This window comes from Chelonia mydas, chromosome 16, assembly GCF_015237465.2.
Source record: "Chelonia mydas isolate rCheMyd1 chromosome 16, rCheMyd1.pri.v2, whole genome shotgun sequence".
In the NCBI taxonomy this organism is placed as follows: domain Eukaryota; kingdom Metazoa; phylum Chordata; order Testudines; family Cheloniidae; genus Chelonia; species Chelonia mydas.
In genome coordinates, this window is record NC_057857.1 from 16,865,883 (window position 1) to 16,878,549 (window position 12,667).

The following is a 12,667-nucleotide window of genomic DNA, read 5'->3' on the forward strand; positions in this document are numbered from 1 at the left end:
AGAGAACGGACCCACGTTGCAAAACTGGAACTCTCTCATGTCGTCCAGGGCTGGCTGTGTCGAGAGTTTGACTTCACACCCGTCTCTCTCTCTCTCTCTCAAAAACTCATTCCTACAATGGGGTATCTTACAGAGCTCACGGAGAGAGGCCTCCTCACCGCGCCTCTGCTCTGCTCCCCAAATCACCTCAGGAGGGCAGCAGAGTTGGGCCCTGCCGTCGAACACGCCGACTTGACAAGAAAAATCGTTATCCAGAGGGGTCCATTCAAGCAGCAGGGGGAGAGAGCAGGGTGGGGTGAGATCACCTCTTCTGTGACTCTGGGGCTGGCTTGCTCCTTCTCAGTAGAAATCTGAAACGCTCCCTCCACTTTCAGTCAGAGTGAGACTTTGGCCCCAGCCTCCCATGAGCCCCAGGGTGGCTTTTGAAACACCCTCCATGAAATGGGTTCGGATGGCGGAGTTGTCCTGCTCAGGCAAGGCTGTCGAGCATGATCTTCCCAGGACACTCCTGCTGCTGTTACAGACAAATGTTACCTTATAGACTCTCTCTCTCTTACACAGAAGTAACACAACCCAGGACTGAGAGCCACTGGCACCCCCTGACGCGCGCACACACTTTACAGAGGACTGATTGTAAAACAATTCACAATGGACTTGTTAATACTGGAGGATTTTTGATTGTGTTTCACTCAGAGCCCTGGGCGTTGGGACCACTCTGCACAATCTGCAGCGGCTTTTACTGGGCGCTCGGCGATGTCGGCCAGAGATCCAGTCCTCCTTACACTCCCTCCTCCTCCACGTAGGTCGAAGGAAACCAGCCAATCTGCAGCAGAAAAGGAACGATGAGCAGAACTCCTTGGGCATGGATATGCAAAGAGACCCACCCAAACTGAGCACAGAGACATTTTCCTCATAGAATGGGCTCCATCATCCCACCATTTATGTTGCCCCAGAAGTCTGGTACTGTATCCATAGAGCTGACACATATACAATATCTTGCTCCCAGCTACGTGGGACTGAGACTTTAGTCTGGGTGGAAGAGCACTTGGTTCTCCAGCATGGTCCAATAATGAGAACATGGGACAGAGTCAGACTAGGTTCTAGTCCTGACTATGCTACTGATTCTGGCTGTATACAACCTGGGGCAAGTCATTTATCCACTGTGCCTCAGTTTCCCCCATTACTAAAAAAGGAATAACAAACCTCCCCGTCGGAGGGCTGCTATGTGGAGTAACTCAATAGTGTCTGCAAAGTCTGACAGGAGGCACTGTAGAAAGACAGTGCATTATTGTGATCAGCATCATTAGACTGTGGAGTAGTCTCCCTGGGGACTACTCCCTGGGGACACCATCGCTTGTACCCAGTACAATTGCTAATGTCTATGATTCTGAGCCATGGCCTTTCAGAGCCATTCTTGTGTCAGTTCCCAGCATAAAGCCAAAAGGAGGATCAGATCCCGATGCCTGCTGTGTCTGTGAGACTGGCCCTCATGCCGTTCCCGGCCCCTGTGCTGCTCTAAATTTAAAAATCGCTGCCAGGTGCTGTGCTTTTGAAAGGCTGGACTTGTGGGGATAATTTTACAGCACTGGCCAAGGACTACCTCTACCAGAAGGAGGAATGGCATGCTGCTAGATTGCATGGCAAAGGGAAGCAGGCCGGAGAAGTCCATTGCTTTCCCAGGCAGGAATCCAACTGCAGAGCTGCAACCCTGGTTTCTTGAAGTCTTTTCCATGTGTCCAGCCTTTAGCTGGTGCACAATTCTCTCTTACTAAAGGCGTGTAGAGAACATACGCTGCACCCATCCTAGCACAGGTAGACGGGAAGGAAAGACACGCCAAAACCTTAGGGTACATACCTTACACAGCTCTCTCCATGCCCAAGCCACGTCTCCCAGGGTCTACACTGCTCTTTTTACAAGGGTGGTGTCCCACTCCCTCCTTTCCTCCAGCAGGAAAGGCTCCAGCCGTGGGGAAAGGCTCTGGCAGGGGTAGGCAGCAGGGAAAGGCATCCAGCAGCTCCAGCAGTGATGAGTCCCCCCCCGGCCAGAACCTTTTTCTGCCACACATAGCTACACGCTGCAGTGTGGACCCAGCCTGCTTTTCACTGCAGCATGTACCTGTACGTACAATACACGCTGCCGACAGTGTAGACAAGGCCTAAGTTGAAACTGGGTTTCATACAGGGTTGTCCATAAGGCAGTGTGGTCTGGAGGAACAAGCATAAAACTGGGACTCGGGGAGTCCTGGGTTCTAATCTCACTGCTGTCACCTATTCATTTCAACACCTTTGTCAAGTCACTTTCCCTGTCTCGGTTTTCCCCATCTGTAAAATGGGGCTAATACTTACTCTTCCACCTCCTGAGTTTAATTAGTAGAGCTGGCTGAAAAACAGGGGAAAGGCAAAGCTTCCCTCGCCCTCCTCCCTTTTTTTTTTTTTTTTTTTAAAATAAAATTAGATTTTAATTTGGAAAATTCTGACCCGCTCTATTAGCCAGTCCACATCTAAACACACCTACTATTCTAAAAAGGCAAAGTAGCATTATTTAAATATAAAAGAACCCTCATCTTGCCATCACTTACTCTTCCATTTGTTTCTCCCTTCCACCATCCCTGGTCTCCGCCTATCCTGCTGTAGATTTTCACCACGTCGCCCTCTCGCAAAGAGAGCTCTCGCATGTCCCGTGCGGCGAAGTTGTAGCGTGCCACTGCGGTCCCTATGACTGGAGGCGTGACCACTGCGGGTGGACAAGGAAAGGGAATTAAATGTCTGCACCGTAGTGCGAGACCATCTGAAGCCTGGGAAAAGCTAGACTGTGTTCAACCTGGGTTTTTACCAGAGTCCTCATTTCCCTTGCAAGATCAGGGCAGAAAACAGCTCTGTGGACTAAGACAGTCAATTAGATATTGAGGTGGCTTTATTTTAATCTTTCAGCCATGTGTGAATTGGAATTGCATGGTCATATCAGATTTCCAAGGCTGGGTTTTCCATTATCAACATCTCGTTGGTCTCATAATGGGTCTCAATCAGTTGCATCACCCCTCTAGTCACTGGATATAAAACTTTGAAGGACACCCAGGAAAGGGACTTTCTACTGTGCGTGCGTGCGTGTGTGTATTATATATATATAATCTCATTGTCAGGTGTTGCTACAGGTGACTGGGTCAAGGGGGAAGGGAGATAAAAGCAAAGGTTTTATAAGAATAAAGGGAACAAGAAAAATCTATTTCAAAGTTATCTCCATCACTTCTAGTTGTTGCTTTACTGCTCTGACATCTAATGGGTCACTTCATTTAAGGGAGATTCTACAAAGCAATTTATATTTAAACTACCTCTTTATTAGCTGTTGGGATTAGCCCCAATGGCAGATTCTCTCAATGGCACTGAGATAAGGAACCTGTAAATTGCAATACAAGGACTGACCACCTCGGGTGGTGTTTTGGGACAGCGCCCAAAATAGGTGCTTTGGTGAAAAGGCCCCTTTTTGGGACACAGTTTTTCAACAATATCCTAGCAAATGGGAATTTCTTCCTGATCCTAGCTCATAATCAGTTTGTAAACCGCACACTTCAGAGCACAACGTCAGCAGAACTGCAGATGCTATTCTTATTAACAGGCATCTCTAACCCTTTTTTAGAAACTGTACTAATATATTTAGTTCAGAAGGACCAGAAACTGGTCATCCATTTACAGCATGCAAGTGGCATTCCATTACTAACATCTTCCCCGGGATTAGGAATTGAACAGTACTCAATTGTAGCAAATGGCGCAGACCTCAGTTGCATCAGGCCATGAAGAGGGGGGTTATCTCCTTTAGCACACAGGTTGCAAAGGAGATATGGAAAACGTACCACCTGCATTTTCTGCAATATTGTCCTGCAGGTTATACAGACAGAGAGAGTCAGGGGGTTTAAATGATGGGAAGGGACATGGTTATAGCAGTGATCATGCTCTCAGAGTCACAGGCAAACAAAGGGGCAAAAAGATGTTTAAGATTACAAAAAAAAATTTTTGCTGCTGTTTGTTTCTATGAAACTGTCCTTTAGTCTTAAGGACTTTTCAGTTTCAAAACTGTTTACAATTTTAAATGTTTTGCAAACCGAGGTTAAACTGGGTTTGGAGGAGGAAGCTTTGCCCAGGTTTTCAGCGCTCAGGATGTAAGGAGATGCGGATGGCAACAGACAATTAACACATAGAAAATACATTTACTGCAGGGCTCATTTGGCCTAGTAAGAGTGCCAGGCTGGAGAACAGAGTGTGATAGATGAAAGCTTTGAACTCTTTCACCAGAAGCGTGCTCAGAGCTGATTTTTTGATATCAATTTCATTCACTTGCAGGATTCAGATTTCACAGGAAAGCTCTTGGGAGAAGGAATCTTTCTTTTAAAGTTATGTAACCAAGCATGGCAGGAATAAGACGTAATTTTCACTGTCCACGCTAATGAAAATGCAAAAAGTTAAAAGGCATAAACGGCGAGAAGCGATTGGGTTCTAAACGCCTTTTTCACTTCTGACCATTTAAGGTGTCGCTGGTACCACAGGAGAAGGAAGATGCTTGTTTGATGCACGTTGGAGTTGAATATTGTTCCAACATTTTATAGGGGATTCCATCACTTTTTGACATCATGGGCTCCTCCCAGCTGCCCTAATTATGACGCTACTGAGCATGCTCGGACATTAGAGCTCAAAAACGGCTGGAAATGAACCTTCTATTATTATTGCAAGGAAAACAACAGTCTTTAAAATGGTGTGATGCCAATGTTCCATTCTACGAGAGACACAGGAAACACGGGTCAAGCTTGAAGTATATCATGAGATCCCAACCCACTAGATTTAGATTTCTTTTTTCTGCCCCCACCCCTTTTCTCAATATTTAATTCACTGTGTTTTCCTATTTGGTTTCTTGCATTTTTCGGGTTACCAGATTCTGCCCCCAGCTGACACCCCCAAGGAGGGCCAATACCTTAGCTGGACTTTTTATATAGATAGGGAGGGACAGCAGGGGGCGGGTCCCATTGCAGATGGCTTTCAAGCTGATACCGTTTGTGTCCTGTCAAAAAGCAGGCAGAGGCCCTGCTGCCCTAGGGATGGCCAGTAGATGGTGCTTTCTTCTCAAGAACAGAAGGGGCTATATACCTGACCAGAAAGGAGTGGAGGGATTCGGAGAAGAAAAGTTGAGGCCCTGAGGACTGAGAAAAGAAAAGTTGTAGGAAGCACAGGAAGCTGCAAAGAGGTTAGAAACAGAGGCAGAAGAACAAGAATTAAAAAGGAAATTAAAAATCCACAGTGCAGAAGCAGGTTGCAAAAAAGAAAACTCTGAGCATGCAGCAGTTCTGGTTCAGGAGCCTCCGCTGTGGCTAAATTAAGGCAGGAAAAGCTCTGGGAGGACATAGGATACATCTGCATAGACAGACTACAATGGGCTAGATTCTCCTCCTGCTTACATAGGTGTAAATCAGGAGTGAGTCCATTGAAGTCAGTGGGCCCAATTCTCCTCTTGCATTCGCTGGTGTAAATTGGGAGCAACTTGCCATTGAAGAAAAATGGACAGAGCCGGTTAAACATTTTTGGTTGGGGGAAAAAAAAAAGTTTTTTTGATGGAAAATGCCTTTTTAACCCAAATGAAAACGTTCACAAGCAAAATTCATTTTTGGTTGAAATGTTTTGGTTTTCAAAGGCAAAAAGTGTTAAATAAAAAAAAAAAGTTAGTTTTTGTGGGTAAAAATATCCACTCTTCCCCTCTTTTTTGGGGGGGGGGGGGGGGGGAGGGAGTAAAAAAGCAAGAGAAAAACGGTTTTTTAATCACCAAAATGAAACTTAAAAAAAAACAAAACACATTTTGGAAAAAATGGAGAAATTTTTTTTCCCCAAGTCTTCAATCAAAAAATAAAATATTTCACAGGAATTTTCTATTGTAATTTAAAGGTTCATTTGTTTAGGAATTTTTCACACAGTATATTTACCATGTTTTTGACTAGGTCTAACAAATACTAGGGGTATCAACCGGCATAAGTGACACCTGAATCAGGGCCAGTAAAACTGACATATGGATGCTTGTACAGATAGAGAAGCGAAAACCTTGTGTGTCTCAGAGGTGAAGCAAGTTCTTCTCTTCATGCCGATTGGCTTCAGTCCTTTTATATTTATTTATTTATAGCAAAGGACTTGAAATTTCTCACACTGCAGTTGTTGACCTCAGAGATGTTTTGACACAGGATAATTACATTCTTTATAGCAATATGGGCCTGATCCTGCCACATGCTAAGCACTCTCCACTCCTCACCTCAGCTTACGTGTGCTTTTTATCTTGCAAAACTGTGGCCAGATCATTATCCTAAAGGGTTTGGAAAAGCGGTGGTGGGATGACTCACTGGAACTCCTTCCCCCACAAAAGAGTCACGGACAATAAGGGAATCATGTTTGAAGCAAGAAATCAAAAGCAGTTAACAAAGACCAAAGAGAAACCCCCCAGCTGGGCTTTCCTAGGTTGCATGCGAGGCATTTTTCCCCACAAATGCCTCGCATGCAACCAATCCAAGAGCCCTTCCTCTCAGCATCCAGGGGGGAGAGACGGACGTTGAGCTTGCACTCATGCACTTGACAAGGAGCCTGGCTAGTTCAGACTCAGGGTCATGGGTTCAAGTCCCATACTGGGCACATTTCTTTCCAGAGGTCAGGCTAAATGATCTCACAGTCCCTTCTGGCCTTAAAGCCTATGAACACCCTTTGTTCGCTGGGAGACCAGACAGAGCTCCTACATCTATCACACAGGTATTTCTCAAAAGGGGAACCAGAGGGGTGGCTGTCCATGAAATATCTGGGCTGTTATAGATGCAATTCAATGTCCTAGGTACGCTGGGTTTTACCTGGGGAGCGAGTGAAGGATCTGGAGGTAGAACGTTCTCGGGATTTATATGGATATTTTAACGTTGTATCCAGCTGTTTAAAGCTCTCCTTCAGCGAGTGGGCCTGGTAGTATTCGACCAATTCCTAGAGAGAACACACCGAGTACATGTGATCACCGACAGGGCTCAGCGTGGCTCCGGAAAAGCAAGTCACGCGCACAGTGAGAAAAGCAGATTCAGAAACGTACCAAAAGGCTTTCAAATTTTTTGGCTTCTGTGATGTGAATCCAGTTGTCTTTCTCCACCACCTTAATGTGCTTGACTTCCTCGTTAAACCTGTGACAACAATCGCAGCCGGCACTTCAGAAACACTCCGACCCTTATCTGTCAGCGTCTGTCCTGCCGTGTATTAGCATGTAACACTCTGCCTCCTCCCAACGCTCTGTGACCATCACCCGTGTGGCTCAACCCCCCGGCAGGTGCATCAGCCTTATCCCTTTCCCAGATGGCGAATCGAAAGCACAGGTGTTCAGTGACCGAGGGAACCGGTGTCAGAGCTGGGAAAAGAACTCAGCGGTCGAGCTGGATGCAGTGTTTGGGGCGAACAATCTATTTGCCAAAAAGTGCAGCGCTGGGCAACCCAGAACTATTCATGAATTTGCCAAACAGTTTCAGCCCCAACAAAATTTTCTGGCGTCATTCAGGAACCGGCCAGAGGAAGCGGGAACTGTGGTAGTGCTGCCTCCCTTATCATTTTTAGCCCAGTGGTTAGAGCACCCACCGGGCACGTGGAGGACCCAGGTTCAATTCTCCCCTCTGTCGGATGTGGAGCAGGGATTTGAAATTGGGTGTCGTTCACTGCAGGAGATGCTCTAGCCAATGGGCTATGGGATATGCTAGAGCGAGTCTCTCCTGTTGAAGCTGTTCCATTATGTATAAATAATTAAATGAGAGATAGCATGTAGTGCCCTGGTGCCTTACCAACCATTCTGAATGTTCACGATATGCCAGATTAACCTGATGGCTACACAGCAGCATGCTAGAGCCATCAATGGTGCCTTTACTTTAAAGGCCAATACTTTAATAATCCGGAAATCCTCATGTTTGAACAGTCTAGTACAAATCTCTAACCAGCACTTCATCTGTGTGTGCTCTTTTACTTCACAGTAGTTCCTTACGGGGAACCTCTACAAAGCCAAACCCAGCAAGAACTAGACTATCTCATCCTACAAATGGGCACCAGTACTAACGAGTCTTAAAACATATGACTCTAAGTCAGGTAGATCAGTGGGACTGCACTTGCCATTTCAAATCCAAAAGGGAAAAGGAAGCATTTTCTGTAGACAGTTTACCTGATGTCTAAGGCAATCAGGCTGTCATTAAAATCACAAGCTTTCCTCCGGTGCAGAACCAGAGGAGAGTAAAGCTTATCGGTCCAGCATGGTCAATTTCACACCCCGGAGACACCAGCTCAATGCCTTGCGCTGGTTACCCAGCAGTCACTTACCACCTTGTCTGAGCTCCATTAACATAAGCACACATTGCTATACTCACTTAATACTGATGGCAAAGCGCTCGGCCTCCGCTGGTCTCTCTCGAATCAGGTACGTCCCGCTGGCGTGCGACTTCAGCAGGTTGTCTGTCTGTTGCCTCTCCATGTTCCCTGCAAACCTAAATGAACACTCACCATTAGGAGCTGAGATCACAGAGCAGCCAACTACTGACTATAGGTTTGGCTGACAAGGCTCTGTCTAGTAACACAGGATTTCTACTGCATTTTGAATTGGGCCAGGGTCAAAACGTCTACAATCATCCCTCCTGACTGGTGCAGCTCCCTAACTGGCAGGTAACAGGGACCAATCAATTACCTTTCCTGGCTATTGCATGAGCCCACAAGCCACTCATTACACCAACAGCTGTTGGGTTTTTTTAAAATAAGCTCATGCGGACTTTACAGTCTCTGGTTGTCTCCCGATCTTCCCCACAGAGCATCCTGGATGGCAACACGCTCCAAAGATGAGCAGCCTGCTTGCTGATACCAGGCACAGACAAACCGTGTCACCCTGACACAGCACAGAACCGGAAGTCCTAGCAGCAAGCCTTCTACAAGACCACTACAATCCAGTCCAATCCTGGGGGCACTTGCTGCAAAGTGTCAAGTGACCTGAATTCCCATCGTATCACTGGGAGCCCAGGGTCCTCAGCACCTGGGAGAGGTAGGAGCACAGCTGGGCCAGTGGTGAGAGCTTTTGAATCCTCAGCCTCCAAAAGTGTCTTCTTAAAAGGAAACAATGACTATCAATGCAGTTCATGTCAAACTCCTGCTTCCGGGAGTTAGAGCTAGCCATCTTCTAGGTCAGAGCCTCCTTGGGGGAGATTTTCAAAGCTACAAAGGCTGGTTTGGTACCCACCTTTCAATGGGAGTTGGGCACTGAACTCTCCTTTGGCAATCTCTTCTGTTAGCTGGACAGCAGTAAGGACATTGACTGCAGTCAAGTCGGACAAAAGATACCATCTTGGATGGCTGTGGAGCTCACAGCATGAGTACTCATGGGGGGGGCTTCCTTGATTTGCCAGGTTATCCAGGTATGTAGGTAATTTTAATTTATGGGGTTTTTTATATTAATATTTGAAAATAAGTTTTAACAAAAAAATCCATTTTTAAAGGTTAGGAGAGGGAAGGGTGATTAAGAGAGAAAGGGGGTCTGATCAAACCCTTTATAAGTAGGCAAAAAAGTGACCAGATATACTTAAATGGCAAGTAACTGCTTTGCAAGTTAAGAGAAAAGGTTTAGTGGTGCAGAGGGCAGCCCCTTCCCGTCTTTGAAGTCTTTTGTTTTTATACTGTTCCTAGAGAGCCACCTTGATTGGGAATGAGTCCCAAGGTGCACAGATTTCAATGAAAAACTTCTTGGGGTTGTTGGACTCATGAAAGTAAAGAACGGATACCAATGGACAGAACTAGAGGGAAGGGCAAGTGAAGAGCAAGCTTCTCCTGCAAAGATCTGCCAGTGCCCTACACTAACTTCCAACATCCTTCTCCTGAGCAGGGACCTGCCAACCCAGCCAAATCCTCAGCGGGCAAAGTAGCAAGAGATCAACAAATGCATTTCCCATCTGTGCTCTGATCCAAAGCCCACTGCAGTCCATGTAAAAGGATTCCCATTGATTTCAACTGGTGTTGGATCAGGCTCTGAAGTCGGCATTCAAACTCAAGTCTTCAGAACGGAAATGCTCATGCACCAACTGACTACGCCGTTTTAGCCCTATTTGCCTGAAAGTCTCAGGGCTCCTGTACATCGACAGTGGATGGTGGGACAGGAGGGAGGATGAGGGGAGCTTCCAAAGTGCATTCATCATTTATCCCATAGCGGATTTTTGACAAAGTAATGGAATTAAAGGGTAACGCCAATCCATCTTTATGTCTGTAGTAAAGCATTTCTATCAGAACGTCTCATTTAATGACCGACTCACCAAGGGTACGCTGTGTAGTCTATTTCTCTCGAAGGAGGCCGGCTGCTGGGAGCCTAGAGCAAAGAGAACAACGCTTATTACTGTGGGGCGCAGATCCTGATTAGGTTATAGATTGTCTCAGAGACACTCCTCCGTACAGGAGCGTTTTTATGCGCCAAGCATTTTATGTGTTATTGGGCTCGGAGTCAGAGGAAGAGGGTTATAATCAACTGCTTCTCTCGTTGGTGCACACACGCAAACCAGCTGTGCCAAGTGTATTGGGTATTTTGATTTATCTGACCCGTTTGCGGTCTACGTGGGGCGACACGCTGCAGTGAAAAGCAGGCTGCGTTCATGCTGCGGTGGGGTGTTATACGAGACAGGTTCCAGCAGGGAGACACTGCGCTGCTTGGGCAGGTAGAGACCATGCAGGGCAGGGCTTTGGAGCTGTGCTCCGGCTCCGCTCCAGCTCCAGGCAAAAACCTGCAGCTCCACTGCTCCGGAGCTGCTCCAGGCTCCGCTCCAAAGCCCTGGTGCAGGGTACCTACCCTAAGGTTTTGGCGTGTCTTTGCTCCACTCAACTAAGCAGGGGCTTGCCGTCCACACTGCTATTTATACCCATGCTAAGGGGGCATGCAATACATGCCCCCGTAAGTGTAGACATAGCCTAAAAGTAATTAAAAGCTTTTAAAACTTGTCAACAACCAACCACCACTTAGTCCCCCCATGAGCTTCTCTCAAGTGCAATTTCAAAACACCTGACAGTGCTGGGTCAGCATTATCCCTAAGCTGCAGATGGAAAAATCGGGGCCCACAGAGGTAAGCAAGCTTGCTCAAGGTCATGCAGCAAGCTAGGGGTGATGCTAAGAAGAGAACCCAGGTCTTCTAGACTCCCAGAGTACTGCAGTGCCCTATCTACTGGACCACGCTGCATTTCCCTCTGGCTGAAAACATCTTTCCCTTCACAGCCCCCAACCCCTGTTTTTATTTCTGTTAATGTTTTGGGACAATCTTTTTCTTAGTCCAAGCACAAATGTAAGGCGGTGGGGGGCAGATGCACCGGAAGTTATCCCCGACCAACACTGGCCCCATGGCAGCACGGCTTGTGGTCTAAAGATTATACAAATAGCCCCACAAGCCAGCAGGCCAGGAAGTTGGCATCTGGGTCATACCATGGCCAAGCACATCACCCAAGCAGACTAAAAGCCTGAATAGGAAGAATGCATTTACTGCAGTACTAAAGATATGTTAGTACTAAAGTAATATGTTATACGGGGCTTGGGCATACTCCCCTAAAATGTGCCAGAACAGGTGCAGAGAATGAGCATGGCTGAGCTGGGCGGTGGGGTTTGTGAATGAAGACACCAGGTTTGGAAAGAAGCCCAGGTTGGAAAATTAGGCACTGACTTCTGGCTGTCACACATCCCTGTGCTAAAGCACTTGTTAAAATGCAGTTTAACAGAATGCAGAAGTTAAAGGGGCAAGGAGCTGGGAAATTGCAATAGGAGTGAGGGAAGAGTGTGCTAAAGGAGAAGTGAAGTGCGTGTTACACTAAGGACAGCACACAATATGCATGGGACATCTGCAATGGCTGTGCAGCGTGAGTAGAGAATTCACTTACTCAGGAGACTCATTTACTCTAAGGGCCCAAAGTTCACAGGAGTTAATGGAAAGACCAAGCCCCTTAACCCAGTATGGGTCAAATTTAGGGTTTAGGGCTGGACTGAAGAATACCAAGCTCCTCTTATTGGGTACATGCTAATGATCTACATTCCTCCAGTCCTTTCATAACTGCTAGCAAATGGCTCGCATGCACTGGCTCAGTTTTGGTTAATTGGGAGAAAATGGAAAATTAAATTAATAGATAGGACTTCATTTGGTTACACATTAACACAACCAGACAACACATTAGAGATCTTCAAGACAGGGCCACTATTAGGGTACAAAGCACCACCTAAGGTAATTCTTTTAGCCTGATAAATAACCATGGCTGTGTCCCTTTAAGTGAAATAATTTGCAGACTCCATCTAGTGTCCCTGGCTGACCTTGAGCCTCCTTCAGAAATCTCCCCCAACACATTCTTCAGTCCTCCATGACTGAGCCAGGTCTGCAGGCAAAACTCACACTGCTATAGTCTCTCCTAGGCCTAGCTGGAGGTCCCAGACAAAGCAGCGTGTGAAGTTACACTCTGGAGAAAGGTATCTGTCCAAGCCCGCACCATGTGATGAACTTTCCCATTTTGAGCATAAATATTCACCCATCTCAAACAAAATCCCGACAGCAAGGAAGACAGTTCCCAATTGTGACTTACACCAGTGACATCCAGAGTGACTCCAATAAGCAGAGATACTCCAGCTGGATGCCGGTGTACA

At 46.6% G+C, this 12,667-nt stretch overlaps 1 protein-coding gene across 6 annotated transcripts in view; it reads right to left on the bottom strand.

Moving 5' to 3' along the window:
* Positions 1-750: 750 nt before the first annotated feature.
* VAV2 (vav guanine nucleotide exchange factor 2) overlaps positions 751-12,667 on the bottom strand; it is a 309,428-nt gene continuing 297,511 nt past the window's right edge. For 4 of the 6 annotated variants that reach the window (XM_037879836.2, XM_037879838.2, XM_037879837.2 and 1 more), the window contains 7 exons: positions 10,317-10,369; positions 8,397-8,513; positions 7,091-7,178; positions 6,864-6,987; positions 5,134-5,220; positions 2,580-2,734; positions 751-823 (listed from right to left, as the gene is read on the bottom strand). In XM_037879836.2, coding sequence (XP_037735764.1) covers positions 779-823; positions 2,580-2,734; positions 5,134-5,220; positions 6,864-6,987; positions 7,091-7,178; positions 8,397-8,513; positions 10,317-10,369 — 669 coding nt within the window. In that variant the 3' untranslated portion in view covers positions 751-778. The remainder of the gene's footprint in view (positions 824-2,579; positions 2,735-5,133; positions 5,221-6,863; positions 6,988-7,090; positions 7,179-8,396; positions 8,514-10,316; positions 10,370-12,667) is intronic. The other 2 variants (XM_037879840.2, XM_007061013.4) reach the window with 1 other exon arrangement.